This window comes from Pangasianodon hypophthalmus, chromosome 22, assembly GCF_027358585.1.
Source record: "Pangasianodon hypophthalmus isolate fPanHyp1 chromosome 22, fPanHyp1.pri, whole genome shotgun sequence".
NCBI lineage: Eukaryota > Metazoa > Chordata > Actinopteri > Siluriformes > Pangasiidae > Pangasianodon > Pangasianodon hypophthalmus.
In genome coordinates, this window is record NC_069731.1 from 19,450,847 (window position 1) to 19,472,230 (window position 21,384).

Below are 21,384 nucleotides of genomic sequence, written 5' to 3' on the forward strand. Positions count from 1 at the left end.
TATCGTATTGTTTTTGTCGCCATTTTATAAAAGCAATATGTCACTTGAGTGTGTGCGTTATCAAATTTATCAAATTGCACCCTTCCTTCACGCCCATCGTAAGAACGCATGCCCTCGAGTGGTTTAATGCTTTATTTTATAGATAGCCAAAATGCCTTCACATGACTCAAGGTCAAAATGACCTGAATATAATCTCTATTTTGTACATTTTTTCACTTTTTTAAGGGCTAAAGAAGGTTGAGATCTGGTTAGCAATAGTCTGTTTCCTGACTTTTTAAGTTTACTGACCACTGGAAATGAAATGTGTATATTTCAGAGAGCTTTCTGTTGTATGATACGCCGTATTTACTCTGCTTCATTGTATTAAAGTTGGCTTTTTGAAAATAATGATTTTGCTGATCTTCTTTTTTTATCATTGCTCTCTTACTGCTGTTAAGCCATGAAAATAGCATACTGAAAACTCTTCTTTCGATCCAGACCCAGATGCTAACTCTCTTCCAACTATTTGCAGGTGACATCCAGCCGTGCAGCTCAACCCCAGAGCCATGGCCCTGAACCCCAACAGCCGTGTCCAGCTTCGGGAATCTACTACTCCAGCTCCACGTTGCCTGCTCCTCGTCTCAGCTCTCCCCTGAGCTCCATGCAGCCCTCTGGCACAGCCACCGGCTCGGCCACCAAGCTCCAGCGTCTGGGCTCGGCCTCGGACGCTCCCCCCTACGCCACCACCCAGCGGCTGCATTCCTCCTCCTCGTCCTCCTCACCCAAGCCCTCTCCTGCAAGGCTCGCCAAGTCCTACAGCAGCAGCTCCCCTATTAACGCTGTGGGAGCTGGGGGCACGGCCTCGAGTTCACCCATCCGCCTGGCATCGCCGTCCAACAACGCCTCGCCGCTGCACCAGCAGCTCAGTGTGGGCAGCTACGCCACGCTCTCGCCCACCAAGAGGCTGGTGCACTCTTCAGAGCAGTACAAGATTTCGCACGAGCTGTACGCCACCGCTACGCTGCAGAGGCCCGGCAGTCTCGCCGGTGAGTGCCAACCGTGTTATGATCTGGTGGGTGGCGTGTCTGGAGTGTTTGTCTAGCTGTTTCCGTATTGGCACAGCTCTCTGAGCACTGTGGCTGCGTTTCAACATGTTGTCTTTTGTTTTACATCAATGAACTAGAGGACTGCCTTCCTCAGTACAGTTTGCAGTTTTTAAGGAGTAGATCAGGGTTCAACTGTGGGTTCTGGTTTAGAATTTGGAAATACACTGGTATATAGGAATGGTTTATGACAATTCTCATACCTTGAGAGTAAATTATAAGGATAAATCACCATGTGGTGCTGTTATAGGAAAATAACAGGTGTGATGAAGTGGAGTTACTGTCACCACCCTGAAGCAGCATGTCATAAAGTGTTTTATTCCTCTTAACGCTGGTTTATACTTGCTGTTGACTATGCATATGTGTATGCAACATGGCTGCCGCGTGTATCCTGCAGTCATTTGGTGTATCGCTTGTGCATGTCCTCAGAAATTAACGCGACACATCTGAGTGGTGAAATACCTTCGTAAATAGCGGAGGCAGTGTAACACCATGTGACATGGCGTCCCCAAAGGAATATTCAAACTAACGTCCTGTCTCAAGTTGTGTGCTTATGTACTTCTCTAGACCATTACTGAGTATGTACTATCATTAATATGCACCCTTATACCACAGCAATCTGCCAAAGATTCGAATTTTTAATTTATTAATTGATGAACGACATTTTTTATCTTGTGTAGTTGCATTTAATGTTCTGTGAAACAAGCTACTTCCTGTTAGGGATTTGCAGAAACTGCAAAGCGAAAACTCCTCTGTCCCGAAGATGTCAGAAAACATAAAGTTACAGCTTTAACTCTGACTGGTACAAAGCACTGACACTGGAGACTCCTTCCATAAATGTTAAATAAACTTCTCCTTACAGGAAACATCATGATTGCATACATTTTTTATTCTGTTTATGTGAAGCGTCTGCCATACACATCCCTGTGAATGAGCTGGTACTATAGAAAAGATAAGATATGAGAAGGAGAATCAATCAGAATGCAGAATTCAACAGTGCTGTGGTATAAATATTATATATAATGTATTATAATTGTTCGCAGATGGGGATGCTGTACCAGTGGGATCAAGACTTTAGAAGATCAATTCGCCTGCACTTGTGCTTGTTCAAGCTTTTGGGAAAGTTCTTCACTTACAGTGAAACTGAACTTACAAAAAAACAATGAATTCTTTATGCACTTCTACAAATGTTCTTTTCTCTCAGAGCTCAAGTTTGATTGTCTCTGACATTCAGAGCACTCTAACTATCCAACATCAAAGTGAAAGCATCAATGGATCTTCAGTTAAATTTGGTTAAAAAAAACCTTGAGGTCCTGGTGTACAAACAGAGTTTTTATAACTCTGAACACATTCTGTTTTTATCACATGAGCTCAGACCAGGACAGAGGTCTTCTTCTCTTTCTGCATAGTTGATTGCACTTTGTCGGAGGTCCAGCCCTGATTGCAGTCCATAAGTGTAGAGATAAGATGGCGTCCTTTGAAAGGGTTCAGTCCTTTTTTTATTATGAAGGTTATTTTGCTTTGGTGATGTTTAGAAGGACATCAAAGAAGAGCGGCGGAGCTTTGAGTTAGCTCAGATGCATATATTTGTCCGTGGCTTCAATTGGTGTCACTCTTTCACCATTAACATAGTCATTAAAATACACATTATTTACTGGGCTTGTCTCTAAGCAAGCAGTGTTTGGCTTCAGTAATTAGGTCATTTTACTTAGAGACAGAAAAAAGTCCCGCATCACTCTTGGGAGTTCAGTTGAGAATCATCACTGGGTTGTTTTCAGAATCAGGTTACGCATGATTTTCTGGGTGCCCCATTCACCAGCGTGCAACTCACGCAAGCATCCAAGACAAGGTTTTTGAGTAGTGTCTAGACACAAGCACTTGCCTTTAAGAATGAAAAAAAAAATCAGGAATAGAAAATGTGGAAAATGCTTCATGAATAGTTCTAGATTTAATGATCACATTAATCACTGCAGAATTGATTCGGTTTTACAAAATGGCTTCCACACTCATTGTTCATCAGCTTATAAAATAGCACTCGATCCAGCACATCCTATTATTTTGCACTTTAGTTTTTTTTATATCATCCTCCGACAAATAGTCATGCATACAACTTCATAAAGCCCTGAGATGCTAAATTGAGTTCATGAAATTGTAATGTGTGCGCAGGATATAAGCCATTTTATCATGTTTCTAATCTGCTATTTGGATTTGCCAAAATAATAATATAGTGCCAGAGTTTTTTGTTAATTTGATGCGTTCGCCTATAAAGAAACCATGACCACAGTTTGAAGGATAAGCTGACCTAGCACTCGTATGGTACACTCACAGATCACTTTAATTTACAAGTTAATTTATAATTTTATCCATAAGTGATTCGCTCCTCAAGATAAACAGTGTGTAATTGTAAGTAATAGTGTCAGGTTTCTGTATTTAATATCAGCCTCAAATGGCATTCCATGTTTTTTTGTGTATTTACAGCCAAAACATAAATTTCAGTGTGACATATTGTGGTGACATCAAACTGTCAGACATGCTGGACTTAATACTGCTCTTTACTCGAGCCAATATCATGCAAGAAAAATGCGCTTAAGATCAAGTTCAGAATAACCCGAGAGACGTCTTACATATGCGCAGTTTTGCTATTAAATCCTCTCTGCACGCACTTAACTCAAATCTAACTATGGTCCTTTATTATCCGGACTGTGTTAAGTGACACATCAGATAATGTAAGTCATGTATGGCTAAATGACTACAAATATCATATATGCCAGGCATCTAGTTATTTCTAAATCCAATCATATGTTATTATGGAAATGTCACAGCACGGAGCCAGCGGCACACACTCGGCTTTTAAATCGTTAAAAGGAACGTGATTCACTGATCTGATAGTGTTTGACCTAATCATTATAACTTCATGCTTTTTTTTTTTTTTTTTTTTACAGTTGTTCTGCTCTTTGGCATCATAAAATATCTTCTACAGCCAAAACACGATCTTATGTCAGGCTTTGAGTTTGCCCTATGATCGTGCAAAAAAAAAATTGTGCCCTTAATCTTGAGTTTCAATTTATTCCCAAAGACAGCTTGGCAAAAAACTGATCCTGATGTTAAACGTGATTATCACGTAATTTCCTACAAAACCAGAAAGCGAAGTAGCACTCATGAGGCATGAGACGACGTATCGAATCGTGCAGCTGATTCAGAGCCTGAGTCTGAGCCTTATTGATGTCAGTGCCATTGATTTCAGATTTATAAAACCTGCCATACAGCAGGTCCTCCAATAAAACCCACAGAGTGACACCTGGGAAGCAAAAATCAAAAACCACAGAGGAAATGCGCTTCTGATTCTGTGGGTGTCGATGCGATGAAAACTTTTTGATCACCCATGTGATTCAGACTAATCTTCTTTCTGTTTGTTTTAATGTCCTAAAAACAAAAAAGAAAAAAATGGTTGTATCATATTGATGGTTATAATCGATCAGGATGCAACGTCACTGATGAATTCTGGATTCTGATTGGTCAGAAAGTGTTGATTAACTTAGCAACTCATTCAAACTGTGTGTAATTGTTGATATGGTGAAGTTTTCTGTGTTGGGACGTTTATTTAACAGTTATGGAAGGAGTATCCAGTGTCTATTGATTACTTTCCTATAACAGCACAACACTGAGTGCTTTATTCTTTACTTAAAACATCATTGCTATGAAAAAAATCCCATTCACTTTCTCTAGGTCTATTCCTTTTTTTATTCCAGCGTCTAAGCTTTAAACCACGCAGCGCTCCTGCCATGTCCTTGCACTCTCCTCCGCCGGTTTCTCGAGCCACGCCCTCCCATGTCTCAGAGTCGAGCCTAAATGGTGCTGAAAGGCAATTTTATGTAAAATGGGGGAATTAAGTGGTGGAGAAACCCTCGCAGAGTATGCAGTATGTCTTTAACTCCTTTCTCTGTTCAGATGACCTGCTTTTGATGATGTCTAGGCAAAATGTAGGAGCTTTTAAGCTCCAGTGAGATTGAATTGAGTTGTCTGAGAAGCTTTTCAGTCATTCAGGTCACCTTTCATAGATGATAATTGAAGAGGTTGGGGGTCTAAGTGGCTAGCTGGGTTACTGGGTGTCTGTATTAGGAATAATGGACTAGAAAAAGCACAAACAGCACAAGAAGAAGATTCCAAGCTGCTCTGTGCTATGAGCACCAGATGCACTTGTCGGTATTTGGCGAAGTTCCAAGTTTCCCAGAAGCCTCAGAAAAACATTGTATTATTTTTTTTTTCTGCTGATGAATCACAGTGTAGTCCCGTCCAGTGAGAATAACATGCTAAATAGAGTGGACATCAGCACAAACATATAGTGGAAAAAAGAGAGGCACAATCTGCCGTGAGCGAAAACCTCTAACATTAAATCTCGCTTGTGAACAATTTACACTTCAAATGAAGACTGAGCAAATTCTTAGAGGTGAAATAGGTCTGCGTGTTCTCTTGGAATGAAGGGAATTTATGCTCTGATTAGTGGATTGTATGTCTTGTTACTGTCCTGTTGTTAGATATACACTATTGCTCAGTATTACAGCAGAACAACGCTTTACTGTCGCTCCAAGCCATTTACTGCGAGAATGCTGCAAAGGTGATATGTCTGGTATTTATTTGAGCGCATAAGAAAAGTAAGTAAAGAGATGAACAATTTAAACGTGTTCACTTGTCAGGTACTTTTATCCGAAGCAAGTGAGACAGGATACAATCCTGACAGGTTGAGGGTGAAACCCTGGTGTATTCGCTGGCAGAAGTGCCTGAAATGAACTTCTGAAAGCCTGAAATGTTCTTGGTTTTTCAGAACAGTAGGAGGTTCTCAGCTATTTGCAGACTGTCCATCAAACCAGTGGGGAGGCACGCTTTGATGGAGAGTGGGAGGTTGCAGTTTTCGGTGTCACCTCATTTGAGGAAATGATGATACTAGTAGTAGTGAGAAGTCTTACTGAGTGCTGGGCAAAATACTTTAAAATGATAGTTTACACAAAAACAATCCCTAAACACTGCCTGCATGAGAATCAGCTTCTCTGTGTTGATTTGAAAGAGAAAAATGCCTCCAACCAACAGATGAGTATTTGGAGCCAACTGAAGGGAAATGGGAATCAGCTAATGGGATATGGGAATCAGCAGTAGGGAAAAGGGAACAATCCTGAAACAACTGAGGGGAAATGTGAAACATCAGGCTGGAAATGGGAACCATCCAACAGGAAATGGAACCCAACTGATGGGAAAAGGAAACAACCAACAAGAAATGGGAAGCACCAGACCAGAAATGGGATCTAACTGAGGGGGATCGGGAACCAATTAAGGGGAAAAGAGAAATGGCTGATGGGAAATGCGACCAACTGACAGGAATTATGAACCAACTGACAGAAATTATAAACAAGACTTAAGTACCTTGCTGAAGGTCTCAACAGTGGCAGTCCTCAGATTTGACCTCAAAACTTCTGATCAGCGCAGCCGATGATGCACCAGGAAGAGTTACCACCTCACAGTGTTCATGGTGGATCCTGGATTCATCTGGATTCTGGATCCGTCATGACCATGACGCTGACCAAAGGTCACCACTGATCCTGACTTGAGGCCAATTTTGGCTGTTCAGTTTGTCTTTTTTATTCACTACCTTGATTTAGCTGCATGCTGCAGTTCTTCAGTTTTCAGTAGAGAGCTGTTTTTGAACTCATTCTAATGAATATGTAGCAGTCCTCAGTCCCGCAGCTCTCAAACTCCTGTGAATTTCTTTTTTCGCATATGTTGTTTCATCATGTTGTGAATAATGTGGAGAGAACTGTGTTGATGTTGTTCCTCCAACAGCCTCTGAAGGAAGCTATCTTCAGGGAACATTGTGCTAATGTACACAGGGAACTGCACGGGAGATGAGAGCTTTCAGTCTAAATCTACCTGGACAAAGTGCTTAGCTTCCAAATTGGCTGTGGAAAAGTTTCCTAGTGAGAGTTGCCCTCAGAGAAGAGCTCGCTTAATCACAGCTCGGGACTTTATCTTTCTCTCTCTCTCTGTTGTCTTTATTTATTTGTATGACTGTCTGTCTTTCTGACTTTAATTAAATTTACTTGGACGAAATGCTTAGCTTCCAAATTGGCTGTGGAAAAGTTTCCTAGTGAGAGTTGCCCTTCGAGAAGTGCTCACTTAATCACAGCTCAGGACTTTAGATTTTCTGTGTGTGTGTCTTTATTTATTTGGATGATTGTCTGTCTTTCTGACTTTACCCAAATCTCCCTGGGCAAAGTGCTTAGCTAAAAATATTGCTTCTAAACCAATTTCTAGAGCCATGGTTCTCAAAGTGGTGTCTGGGGACCCCCAGGGATTTCTGAAGCATTACCGTGGTGGAAATCACAACCCACTATTATCAAAATGATTATGCCTATATGTAACATAAACTGAAATCTAATGACAAGTTTAGATTCCACTTCTATCAGTGGAAACTCTCTGGCTCTCTGGGTTCCTGTCTACACAAAAGTTTGAGAACCACTGTTCTTGGGACTCCAAGTAAGCCTTTAAATAGAACTATCTTCCTCTCAATTGTCTAATTCTTTCTCGATGTTAAGCATTCGTGTTAACAGCTCAGGAGGGCATCCAAACATGAATTTCTTTGCCTGGCTCACTGCCATGCTGTTTCTCAGGCTCTTCTGAGTTTAAAAGCCAACTGCTCCACAGAGTAGAACATTTAAGATGGTGCTGTCCAGATGGTGAATGTTTTTTATAGCGCTTTCTGGAAACCCCCGAGGATCTCTCCCCAGCCTTGGAGGAATTGGGTTAGCGAGTGGAGGCAGTCGGCTGGCTGACACTGATAAGGTGATTACAGGGAGAGCCCACTCTAACTGCAGCTTCTTATTGTCTGAACATTTGCACAATTACATTATGGCGAGAAGAGGCATAGCACCCGACACTGATCTAGCCATCTGCAGAGCTGGAGTGGGCTCTGCAAGTTTGTGTGTTGCAATGTATGCACGTACACACACATCACTTGGCATTGGAGTGCTTCAAGGGTATATTGTGGGTCCAACTTTAGGGTGTTTGTGAGGAGTTGGCTATAGATGTGACACTTGAATCTCCTTGAGATAGTTGGAGTCTTTGTGCATTTATAGTCCATACAGGAAAGTGTGTACTTTGTTCTGTTGAGGTGTAGATTTGAACTTGCAGATGAGTCTGATCCCTGTGAGATGAAATGGTTATGCCATTCCATCTTCTCTTCCCCAGTGTCGATGTTTCAAACACCTACTCCTCTCATCTACCCTTTCATCTCCTGAGAACTCTTGTCTGCTTACATTATTGGGAATGAAAAGAGATCATTGTCTTCACATTTTCAGGCATTTTTACAAGTGCCAATGATATTTGTATTCTGGGGCAGTTTACATTTGTCCTTGGGACATATTTACACTTGAGGTCGATACATTTGGTCAAGCATGGAAGGTCCATAAAAAAAGCTCTGATTCACCTGAAAATGGTGAACATGCCTGTGAACGATAGCAGGGACTGATTAATGCGATACCAGGATAAAGTGCTTCCAGAAGATGAACAAATTAATGAAAACAATAAAAGAATGTATCTAAATTATTTAGCAAAAAATGCACACATAGCAGACATGAGTTAAAAATTTAGCCATTGATACATAGTTTGGAATGAGCTTATCAGTGTGTGAAAACAAAACTGTGATGATGACGCCCTCCCAAAACCATCCCGGAGTTAATCCTGGGTCTGGCCTTGAGAATGTGGACCCTTAGATACTAGATACAGAGTTTTTGTGTATCTGCGCAACAGTCTGCTAACATCTTGAACAAACATTATTTCATAAGATGTTTTAAGAAAGTTATTTTTGAAATCTTAGAAGACTTGAACCTGCTGTATTCATACAGAATGCTCTGATAACGTTGTCTGTTAGCCAGGATCAGCTTTGTACCTCCAGTGCAATACTACAGAGTTTAGCATGTGGGGTAATATTGTCTGCATTTTGTTTTTTTGTTTTGTGATCAAATTATTCTGTATTCAAGTCTGGAATAAATAAGGCACGATAGGAAAATAATGAAGAAGAGGACGGTGCGATGTGGTCTTACCACAGCAGTTTTCCAATGATCCACATCATACCTGATCAAATTTCATCTCCAAGCTAAACCACATTAGTAAGCTCTACTGCAACTCACACTACAGGAAGTCCAGGAACTGTGATTTGACGTGTTATTTTCTCTCGACAGGATCTCGGAGCTCATACAGCAGTCAGCATAGCCACACGGGTTCTGATCTGAGACCCCTGCAGTCTCCGGAGCACCACATCGAGCCCATCTATGAGGACCGGGTTTACCAGAAAGGTCCAATGAGGAGCCTGAGTCAGAGTCAAGCAGAACCCCCTGCTCCAGGACATACTGGCACCTACCGAACCAACACTGGTAGGTTCCTCTGCCAGTTGTAAATGTGATAAATGTGATTCAATCCCTGCCTGAGAAAACTTTCTCATTTCTTCAAGAGCAACAGATCCGTGCTAATCCACCATGACGTTGCTCACAGCCAAGTAGTGACCTCTTTAGAGCTAGGCTTTAAATATATGTGCCTGAGGGGATGCGGCTGAGTGTTACCTCCGAGATGTACTGACCTCATTGAAATGTCTCGCAACAATGCTTGGAGTTTGATCTCGTGTCAGGTAAAGCATGCTAATCCAATTAGATGCTAATTATTTAGCTTTTTTTAATTCAGTCACGCTCGAAGGAATTAAGAGGGAATTTAAGTGACTTTTCTTCAAGATGCAGAAGATTAAGTGTATTATTTAGTTAGGGTTTTGTGGGCTCTCATGGGAGGTTGAACCTCTGAACTTGTAAGCTAATGTAAGCATCTGTTATATAACTGTTACATTTAAGCTGCATATATATTATGTGTATTAATTCTTGTAAAAGTAAAAAAGGACACCATGGTTCTTTGGTAAATCCAGACAAAGGACAAAAGATAAAATGATAAAGCTTTGATAAAAGATCATATTTTGCCCATTTAGTTTTTTCCCAGGGCAACAAAGCCAATGTGTAAGGAATAACACTCCCTGGGGGGTGCTGTAATAGGAAAATAATCAATGTGAGTTGAAGTTACTGTTACTGTTCAATTCTTTTCCCTGTAGCAATACACCATGAAGTGTTTTATTCCTCTTATACAGCAACTTGTCAGCAATTACAATTTTCTATTTATTGACGCCATACTTTTATCAGTTTATAGTTACATTTAATGTTGTGGAACGTCAATAAGACCAATAAAAAAATGCAGCATTACAGAAAAAATGCAAAACGAGACTCCTTCCATAAATGTTAAATAAACATCTTCTCACAGAAAACTTCACCATATCAATGCATATCAATAATTACACACGTTTTTTATCCGTTCATGTGGAGCAGCTTGTGTTCAAGTCCCTGTTACTAGCTGGAGCAGTTACTATAGAAACGATAACGCATTTGAATGAGCGCATTAATATATTGACAATTTGATAGTGCTATAATAGAAATGAGCAAACTGTACCAAGATTACTTCTAAAATAGACTGTGCCGTGTGGGTGTAAGAAGCTCTCAGTGTGGAAAGCCGCGAAACGCACCAGCGATGCGCTGTAATCTCGAGAACTCCCTGAGACAAAATGTCAGCCCTTTTTTACGCGCCTCATTTGCGCAAATAAAAATGCACATAGCCCGTTTTAATAGAGGGCTCCTATTGTAATTTTTCTCTCCTGATGCAACCAAGTATATTTCCGTGACCTTTGTGAAGCAGAGCTCATGGTGTGCAGTAAGAAACTCAATTCTCTTTCAATATTGTTGCCTTTGCTTAATGGGCCGCTAACATCAGCAGAATGATTTTCACCACATTGTATTCATGTCAGCGACAGGCTATTCATTTTTTCCTCCTCCCTGTACTGTAATTATATTATTACCTAACATTTCAGTGAGAAAACATTTTTATAAAGGTGTACAGGCAGGCGGAGAAGGTTTGCCGCAGGTCGTCGTGCATGACTCATTGTTTAGTTGCACAAACTCAAGCGTTTGGAAATTAAGAATTTAAGACATTAAATTTCTACAGTATATGAGCGCATGTATTATGAATGGGAAATGTATAATGCATAAGGTTCCGGCAAGCATTTGTGGAATAGATGAGAGTGCTAGTGACACTGCGATTATTTGTCATAAGATTATTTGTCAAGTGGAATTTTTCTGTGCGAGTCTGGTGCTCATTAAGGCTCTATTATTTCCATTACGGTGGATCATTTTTAGTCCGATTAAAGCTATACGTCTTCAGGAATTCTGCTTTGTTATATTCTCACTGAAACCAAGTTCATTCCTTCGCATAGATCTTAAATTAACTTGAAGTTTAAGGCATGAGATTTCCGTCTTGTGTCTTTCCAAGGCAAATGAGATGTTCATGAGTGTGTTGAAGCTTAGCTTTGATGCTTACTAGGATTTCATGAAATGCGTAGGAATAAATTTGTCTCTGACATTAACTTTCAGACTGTTAATCATAACATTAACAGTCTCTGGTATGCTAAAGTTCACCATTATGTAACCTAAAATCAAAATAAATGCTAATATAGACATTTTAAAAATATGGTATTTGATTTTTTTTTAATTAAATCTTTCATTTAAATTTTTTTACAATTTACAACTTTTTTTATTTTTACTGTTTTATCTTAATTACATATCTTTAATTATTAATTACTATTTTACTCACTTTATTGCTATTTTATAATAAAATATTTTTTTTTAGATTTTTTTTTGCTTCTCGTTTATACTGGTTTTCATTTTAGATTATGTTTTTCTTTGTAAAATGTTTTTATCATATAAAAGCTATATAAATAAAGCTTGTTTTTGTTATTATTTCATTTTTTTCCCAGTGGACAATATTTGTGAGCACTTATCAAGTAATAGATGCATTTTTATCCCACTTATAATCATTTTTTTACTCTATAAACAAAGTGCAAAAGTTGGTTTCTGGATAAGAAAAACCCTGTTATACTCAAATTCTATACCAAATCCAATAATCCCACAATCATCATAAACTCATTCATGAAAACACCCAACATATGACAAAACAAAGTCAGTGAAGTGATTTACATATTTACATATTATATATCTAATTATTCAAGGCTATCTGTCATCAACAACCTGGTGAATGAACTGCATAGGGAAACTGCATGTTTTTTGAAGAGTGTCTTGTTAAAAATGCTTTGTTTGACATTATTTGTAAATATTACATTAAATTTTACAATGATGGAGAGATGGTCGCAGTTTAAGTTTTAACCCTGGGCTTGTTTCTGAGCTGGTCTTTATTTAGCATTGTGCTGCTTTTGTAGCACAAATCTGCCGACCCTGTGAAACGGTGAACAATGAAACAATAAAGAACACAGGTTTTTTACGACTGTACAAACTCGAGCCACGGCACTTTTTTCCTGCTCATAAGACAACTTTTTGCTTTGAAATGTCTTTTCCATTTTAACATGCACAGCCAGCTTTAATCTACCGTGCTCACCTAGCTGCACTGCTACATCCATGATGTAGTAAAGTGGAGAGTTAAAGTAATACGACTGGTCCATTGATGATCAAGTTAATTAAAAGAGATTAAAAGATTACTCAGAATGGGAGTACCTCAACAGAACCATAATGAGTGGATTTCAGGTTCCCACTCTTTAATTTAAACTGCAGCTCAAACGTACATGAGAACCAAAAAACTTCATTATCTCTGGATTAACATGTTTGGGTTGTAGTTAAATTCTAGCAGTTCCATTACATCATTTTCATGTTTATGTGATAAAGTTTCAACATTGAGAGGTTCTAACAATCCGACGAACCTAATGAGAGAAAATCAAACCCCAGCTCCTTGTATGTGCCGTCCTCGATATGTAAACGTGTTCAGGTCTTTAAACAAAGCAGGACAGCAACAGACACACAAATTCATATTACATATTCAAATTCAAATGCAAAGATGCAGTGAGATGATTTCAGTGTTATAGATGTGTTTAGACAGTTTGCATATCTGGTCATGTGACCTATGGCAAAGAACATAGACCAATATTCAGAAGCAAAACATGCAATTACATAGCGTGTATAAAGGGATATACAGCAAGTGAGAATCACACAGGGCCATTTTCTGAGTTATGTGCGTAGTAAGACGTCTACGTAACTGTAGACTTAAACTCTAGTCAGAAGTTAAGCAAGAGTTATGAATGTTTGTGGAGTTTGAGAAAAACAGAAGCATGTCTCAGTTATGTACGACACTGTAATATTGGCTCCAATGTCCAGCGCCACTATCTGACAGTTTGAAGTAACCACAGTACATCATGCTGAAACTGATGTTTTTGATTGTAAAAATCCAAAAGATAAGCGAGCTGTAGCAGTTGAGTGCTAGGTCAGCTTATCCTTCAAACCACAAGCAGGTTTTCCTTACAGGACAGTGCATCCAATTCAAAAATTCAACACCATAAAATTGTGAATTAAAAGCATAAACAAAGCACACATTACGATTTCATAACCTTGATTTAGTATCTCTTGGCTTCATTAATTTGTGTGCACAATTAAACTGTGCCATTTTCTTCAATTAAACCAAATTTTGCAGTGATTCTGATAAGTGCAACTAGGAGTATTGATGCAGCAATATATTAGCAATACAATAGACTCCTGTTAGATTTATTTCAATGATCTCCATCTTTTTATTCATGTATCATTGTATTAGCCTTTTTTGAGTTTCATTTAAACCTTTTAAAGTACGTTACATCATATTACATTTGACAGCACAGTTTGCTTCTGCAGTGTGCAATTTCTATCCCTGATTTTGCTTCTTGGGCGTTAAACCAAGTGCTTGTGGTGGTAAAAATTGAAACTGATTTTTTTTTTTTCCAAAAGAAAATTTTGAAAAAAAAAAAAAAATTAACTTGTGCATTGAGTGAGTCTGAGTTCATGGAACTTTCCCATATAAGTCGATGACTGAAGTTTCCTCAAATGCTTTTATATATATATATATAAATGACAGGTCTGCATTAAAGCTGTAGATGAGGAATCATCGTGGAAGGACTTGTACTTTTCTCTGAAATCTCAATCAAGTCACTTAAGCTTTGCTGTGTGCTGAGAGGCACGAGGACAGCCATACTGCTGAGAACGTTCTGGAAAAGTCTCGTTTTGTAAATAAAAGAGGGATTAACCTGAACCTGGAGGAAGAGCCGTCTTGAAGACATTCCCTCCAGTCTCTTATTCAAACACTCACACTTTCCAGAGAGAGAGAGAGAGAGAAAGAGAGGGGGTACAAACTTGAGTGTTTGCCTTTTTTTCATCAAAGACGACTAATATGACACACGACTCATTTCAAAGGAGGCTGTTTTGCATAAACCTATTAAGCCAATTCCATTTCTCTCTCTCTCTCTCTCTCTCTTTCTCACTCTTTCTCTCTTTCCTGCTTTCCCCGAGTCTGTTCTAAACGTTAAATAACACAGTCAAAGCCACAGAGTGGAATAGGAATTGAAGAGCTGCTTCAGAAGAGAGGATGGAGGAAAAAGACCTTGAGTTTGGTTTAAGAGTCTAAAATGGTCCTTGAAGCTAGGTTATGAAACCACCGAGTTTCAACAAGAAAATCAGCACAAACTTTTCCAAATGCATCTGGAAATGTATGTTTCTATTGCAGGAACCTTTTCAGAGTCCTTTCAGGAATTTTTGGCACATTTCCACTACTGAAAGCAGGACTAATTTTAAGATAAGATAATCCTTTATTCCTGCCCCAATGGGGAAATTTGCATTGTTACAGCAGCAGATATAAAGATATAAAAAATAAAAAATATGTAAGTATAAAAATATAAAAGAGAGACACACCAGGAATGCACAAAAACACAAACACACAACAGTATCAAAGTGACAGTATTTTAGTTCCTGTTCCAGAGCTCATAGTCCCAAATGATTCTTGAGATGCAAACATACCTTTAGTTTGATTTCCCCCTTTCATTTTGTAAGTGCAGTTGCAGTCGTATTGAAGACCTGGATGCAACCTTTCCACCACAAGAACTCCTGTGCCTACTCTGAAGCAGGAAGTAAAGAAGTTCCTGGAACTATGGCCCAGGAACTAAAATTAGTCCTGGATTCTGCAGTGCAAAGGTGCCCAGTGTTCCTCAAAAAGTTCCTTGGTTCAGGTTGTCTATCTAAAGGGGGCCATCCATCTAAAATTAATCCTGGTTACAGTGGTGGAAACATTCCTTTCCAGGTGCAGTGGAAAACTCTGGGCTAAACTTTCTGTTGAAACTTTTTAGGGCCTGGGGAACTTTTCTGTTCTGTAAACAGTAAATGCAGGTAGGAACCAAAGCTCTAAGTGGGGAACTGAAGAAACTTTGGACCACATGCGCCTTAAGATTGGTCTGAGGAATCATTCAAGCCAATCATTTGGATTTGTTGCTTTATAATCATACCTAATTTGTGTAGAATTTAGAAAGCTTGCTGGGGTGAACACAAGGTTACCAAAATCTCTTTAATTTTAGGAACCTCTGTAAAAAAAACACACCTTCTGGTCTATTTCCTAAAATCAGAGCTTTTACTCAGGGAAATGCCTCACTGTGTAGTTTTTAATGCAAGCACATTTGTTATGAAGACATCCCGTCTCTTCTTTATGCTGATCTTTCAAAATGTGCTAATTACTCATACCATGCAAATGGGTAATTTGTGAAGATCAGCAGGAAAGTGTCCAGTGAGAGACTCCTGGTTGTGACGTTTAACTCTTATATGATTAGCAAGTCTGGCTCCAGCTAAAAGCAAAGCAGTGACTCCTCCACCGAGAGCTTAATCCACCTCCTGATTAAAAAAATAACTTTTCACAAGGGTCTTTTGCTAATGCTTAGCATTCGTCACTGGGTGGAAAAAGGTGTGGGCATGTTTGCATGTAAGGTTGTCTTGCTGAATTTAACTTTTTGGAGAATCCCTGTAGTGAAATTGAGTCTAAGCCTAGATAGTTTACTGAAGCAATGGCTAGCTGATTAACATGTAACATATAACGTTAGCACAATATTCTGACAGAGCCGAATTGTAATACATTATTCATCAGGTTTCACCTCTGAATGTCTCATTCAATTCTGTACAGGACTGGAAATCGCATGAACGCCAGCGAAGAACATGCCAATTGTCCATCAAGACATGATGGGTTTTTTTTGCATTACAGACATGGTTAGTGTTGGGTCATGAATGACAGAGTTTTTGTTTGGTTACCAGCACAAAGTGATGACATTCTGAGATAAACTCTGAGGAAACGTTAACATCTATTCATATGCATAATGTGCTAGTATTCTTACATACCAGTTTTGTTTCCAGTTGTGTTAAAGAAAAGGTGCTACTTTGAAATAACCAAGCAAATGAGCATCAGAGCAGGTCAGGGAGAATGAAAAACCACCCCGTAAAAGTGGAGTGCTAAACGTCCACACCATAAAGAACATGCCAGAATAAAGTCAGTGATCCAGAGCTAGTACTTCTCCAGCATTACGAGGGATTTGGGAATCTTTTGCTGAAAGCACTTCCTTCCTGTAAATCACCTCAAGTGCAAGCATACAGTAAAATCCAGACATGCACAATGTTTGTAATGTCGATTTCCTCCAGAGCATGACTAACGACTCTTATTTTTTAAAATTGCATAGTTGCTGGAAATGACGATTTGTTTGCATTTGTTTGATTCCTAAAAAGAATTTGTAATTTGTATTTGATTAGTCATCTTCGGCTATGTAGAAACATGAGGTAGCCCGCTAGGCCCTAATTAACATATCATATATATATATACTTCATGCATACCATTTATATAGAAAACAACCCAATTTAACCATCATATGCAAATGCATAAGCTTTTTGTAATATAACATCATGATTCTATGCCTGTGTTTTTGTTCTGAGCCTATAAAATGAGCTGTTTTTTAAAACAACAAGCATATAAAGTTGTGATATTACAAAAGAGTAAGAAATTATTTCTGTTTTTTTTTCCTGTCATCTCTTACTGAAAACTCAAATGGGAATCTTATTAGAATCCATGGGTATCATTGGGAAGCAAATCCATCCTGAAGTTGATTATTTTCCTATAACAGCACATCTCAAAGTGTTTTATTCCTCTGATACCACAGCAGCTTTTCACAGCAACAACGATGTCCAGGAAACAAGTTAGTTTCTGTACTCACTTACATTATAGCAGCTATAAACAGTCATTCTGTCACCAGCAGACTGAGGATGAATAATAGGGTGAAAAAAAATGTTGACTGTGGCTGCAGGAGTCAAGAAGTGAAGTTTTTCTCATTTGGTCTTAAGTCTCCATAATTGAATTAATATGGTGACACAGTTGTACCAGTCTAGCAGCAGTCTTGACAAACTGTCATTCAGTAAATGTCAAGAGCATTGTTGAGATTGAGTGTTAATTGGCATAGGCAAGAGGGCGATTGACAGTCGATTCAATATTGGGTTAGTTCCTGTTATAACTTCTCTTCTCTACAAACCTTCTGACCAATCAGAATCCTTGATTGCAAAGCGAGAAAGATGCCGTATCCAATCCAATCATAACATTACTACAGACATATCGTGCTTTTCTCTAAAATGGTGCCTCTTTTTGAGGAATAATCTGGCTCAAATCAGATTATCTGTTGATTCTCTGATACCAAAGGAACCATTTTTTTTTAGTTGAAATGCTTTTAGTGTGATATTTTGCTGGAGCCGCAGAGCAAGGACTCGATTTGTTTACGCTTGCATTACATCTCTTATCAGTGTGCAGCATCTGAAAGTCACGGCATCTTCCTGGAACATCTGAAAGATACGTATCTAAAAGGTCAAGCTGTTTGAATGAGTGGCCCATTATCAGAGCAAATAAAATATTCAGCCATGATCGAGGGACTTGGGATGACAAAAGATTGGAAAAGATGCAGAAAGTGTGAGACAGATTGGGGATTCAGAGTAATGTTTACCTTCTGATCCATGCATATGCATGAGTGATGTCTGTATGCAGAGAATTTCAGATTCACAGCGCATAAAAGAGTTTTGAACAACAAGCCATATCTCTGAGACTAACAGAGTCTTCAAGGAGAACAGAAGAGCAGTCTGGCGTTATTCCGACAGTTAAATCGTACAAAACGGTGTAGTTCAGTCACGTCTTCTTCCTCGTGACATCTCTGGAATTCTATATCCGTAGCCCAGTGGACCAATTACGGGCCGAAAAAACCGAAAGCACAATTAAGAGACTTTACTGTAATTGAAAGTGGCGGGTTATCTGCAAACGACCTTCAAGTCGACGACAACAGAAACTGACAAGACATTCACAGGGAGCAGTGCAAAAGTGAGACGGCTCAGAAAGGGTGTTAATTAAGGAATTACAGGGTCAAAGCAAGCCGCTTTTTCTGCTATGAGCTGGCTACGCTGTGCTGAATATTCTAGACAAGCTAGCATGGTTAAACGCCTCTGTATGAGATTAATAAGAGTCTGTTGACTTGTCAGGAAGATTAAAGAGATTACAGACACATACACTGCTGCCTCTTGACCGCACAAAGAGCAATTTTCTTGTCATTGGAGCAGATAAGAGTGTTATTTCTCTTGATTTAAGCTTTGGGTGGAATTAGAACGGTTTTCATTGGTCCCCTGATGTTCATGTTCTTTGTTTTAGTACATCTTGTTTTTCTCCTTTTGTCGTTTATTGGCTGTCATTTCACAGTACAGCAGGGTTTTATGCAGATGAGATTATTTCTTTGTGTAGAATTGTGGCACACTTGCAGATAAGGTAAAATAAGGTAAAATAATTTTTGACAGGTAAGGTGGTCAGGTGTCAGTGCAGCAGGTAAAGATGGTTGTCATGAATTTATAATATCTAAAATGAGGATTTAGCTTCATTCTACGGACTGTTGTATGTATTGTGCATGTATGTATGTAGTGTTGGGTCGTGCTGTGGCAAACATTTCAGATATAATGGTCTAATGGAGCATGAAGGTCATTGAAAGGTCACTATCTCAAGGAAATGCCAGGTCTTCACAGCAGAGGCAGGAGTTTATTTATAATAAGGTCAGAAAGAACCAGTGCTATTGTATGCATGCTTGAATTAGATGTGCTGCTTCCTGTAGGCGTGGCCTGTTGCTCTGCTAACATCAGCTTGATTGAATTTGTACAATGTGAGCTGGCTTCAATTTCATGTTAATATTGTTTATTATATTAAATATTATCTATGGCATACGGTGGCGCAGTGGGTCCCATTGTCACTTCACAGCTCCAGGATCCCCGGTTTGATCACGACCTCCGGGTTCTGTCTGTGCAGAGTTCCTTTCTAAATAAACGTGTTTCAGGGGTGTTCCACAACAGTCAATGTAAATATGAACAATTAAAAAAATATGACATGTCATTTGTTAATAAATTAAAAATTGTAATCATAATTGCAAATTGTAATTGCTGCAGTATAAATATGAGGAATAAAGCACTTCAGGACGTGCTGTTAGAGGAAAATAATCAACATCTGGCTAGGTAACGATAACTTCATCACACCACCCTGTCATTGATTATTTTCCTATAACAGGATGATGCAGTGTGTTTTATTCTTTACAAAAATTAATAAACTTTAAATGAAAGTCTTATTGATTGTGTGTTGTTCGGATGATATTGTAAGCCCTGATCATTCCTGTCTCATATTTGCATTGTAATTATGTTCACTGATTGTTTATTAATGAACGAATCTGCTGTCTTTAGGATTTGTTCACTTTATTTCTATCTACATCCATCACGCATGTTAATAGCACCCAGCTGCATGAAATAAACAGATTTATATATGAATACTGTATTTAAGTGCAAATAAATACAGCATATGTGTGTGTTTAATGCTTTAGCTGTGTATCTAAAACATACATTATTGGATCTGGACAGTTAGACTGCAATGTTTTAGCCATATCTTGGTTCTTCCATCGTGCACCGTAATTGATATTTTCACCCCATGTATATGAGATCCTCACCACTTCTAATTCTTACGTTTTCTTTGTCTTTCTTTCGTTTTGTATGACTCCGTATCTTATTCTTAGCTATGTGTGTTGTGGTGAAGGCTCAGACTCGAGGACCTTTCCTCCTTCCTCCTATCGATCGTCTCAGCTCTCGGATTTATGAGCTTGATCTCGGTGGCCGTCTGTACAGCCCAGACATTACCATAACGCAGTAATAGGCCCCAAGCCTTGATGATTTTTAAGAAGTAGCAAAAAAAACGGAGACTTTTCTCCTTTAGAGAGCACGGCTTTAATCTCCTAACGGATAAATGACCGAAAGATGCACAGGGATGACCCATGATGCCAGTTCTTGGATCATGAATTTCCTTTATAGATGAGATTTTCGTCTGCTTCCAGTCTGTCTGTTGCTCCGTCGCTCCATCTCTCCGTGCCTGCAGATGTTAAATGCTAATTTATCCGTGATAGCGATGAGCAGAGATAAAAAGAGGAAATGAAAGACTGTGGTAGCACCTAAAAATAGGGCTGTTCTATATTCCTGCTGACAAGCAATTACTCATGAGTGAGCACTTCTTAAGCTGAGCTGTATCACACACACACACACACACACACTGCTGTGACGAGCCAATTTATTGAAATACTTATGCTACACTTTGTCATACTCCATTTTTAGCTTTTGAGTGTGTATCATACTGATTGTTATTGTTAGAATCTGCATGGTGTGCGGTCAAATATGTACGAAATAAAACAAATGTGTTGTGCTGTTATAGGAAAATAATCAATGACAGGGTGGAATGATGAAGCAGAGTTACTGCTACCACCTTGATGTTTATTATTTTCCTCAAACAGCATGTCCTAAGTGTTTTATTCCTCTTACACCACACCAATTTGCCGATGCTCACCATTTTTGTATTAATTAAACATGTTAAGTTTGTATTTAATGTTGTGGAGCAGCCACAAAACAAGTTAGCTCCTGTTATCACTTACACTATATGGCCAAAAGTATGTGCACCCCTGACCATCACACCCATATGTGCTTGTTGAACCTCCCATTCCAGATTTATTCCCCATTCGCTGTTATAATGAGCTCCACTCTTCTGGGAAGCTTTCCACTAGATGTTGGAGCGTGGCTGTGGGGATTTGTGTTCATTCAGCTACAAGAGCATTAGTGAGGTCAGGCGCTGATGTTGGGATGTCGAGGAGGTCTGGGGTTCAGTCGGTGTTCCAGTTCATCCCAAAGGTGTTCAGTGGGGTTGAGGTCAGGGCTCTGTGCAGGACACTCGAGTTCTTCCACTCCAACCTTCACACACCATGTCTTCATGGAGCTCGCTTTGTGCACAGGGCATTGTCATG

At 39.2% G+C, this 21,384-nt stretch overlaps 1 protein-coding gene across 6 annotated transcripts in view; it reads left to right on the forward strand.

Moving 5' to 3' along the window:
- The window catches only part of ctnnd2a (catenin (cadherin-associated protein), delta 2a), a 265,685-nt gene that overhangs the window by 137,352 nt on the left and 106,949 nt on the right, over positions 1-21,384 (forward strand). For all 6 annotated transcript variants that reach the window (XM_034298153.2, XM_026938090.3, XM_026938091.3 and 3 more), the window contains 2 exons: positions 512-1,025; positions 9,311-9,502. In XM_034298153.2, coding sequence (XP_034154044.1) covers positions 512-1,025; positions 9,311-9,502 — 706 coding nt within the window. The remainder of the gene's footprint in view (positions 1-511; positions 1,026-9,310; positions 9,503-21,384) is intronic.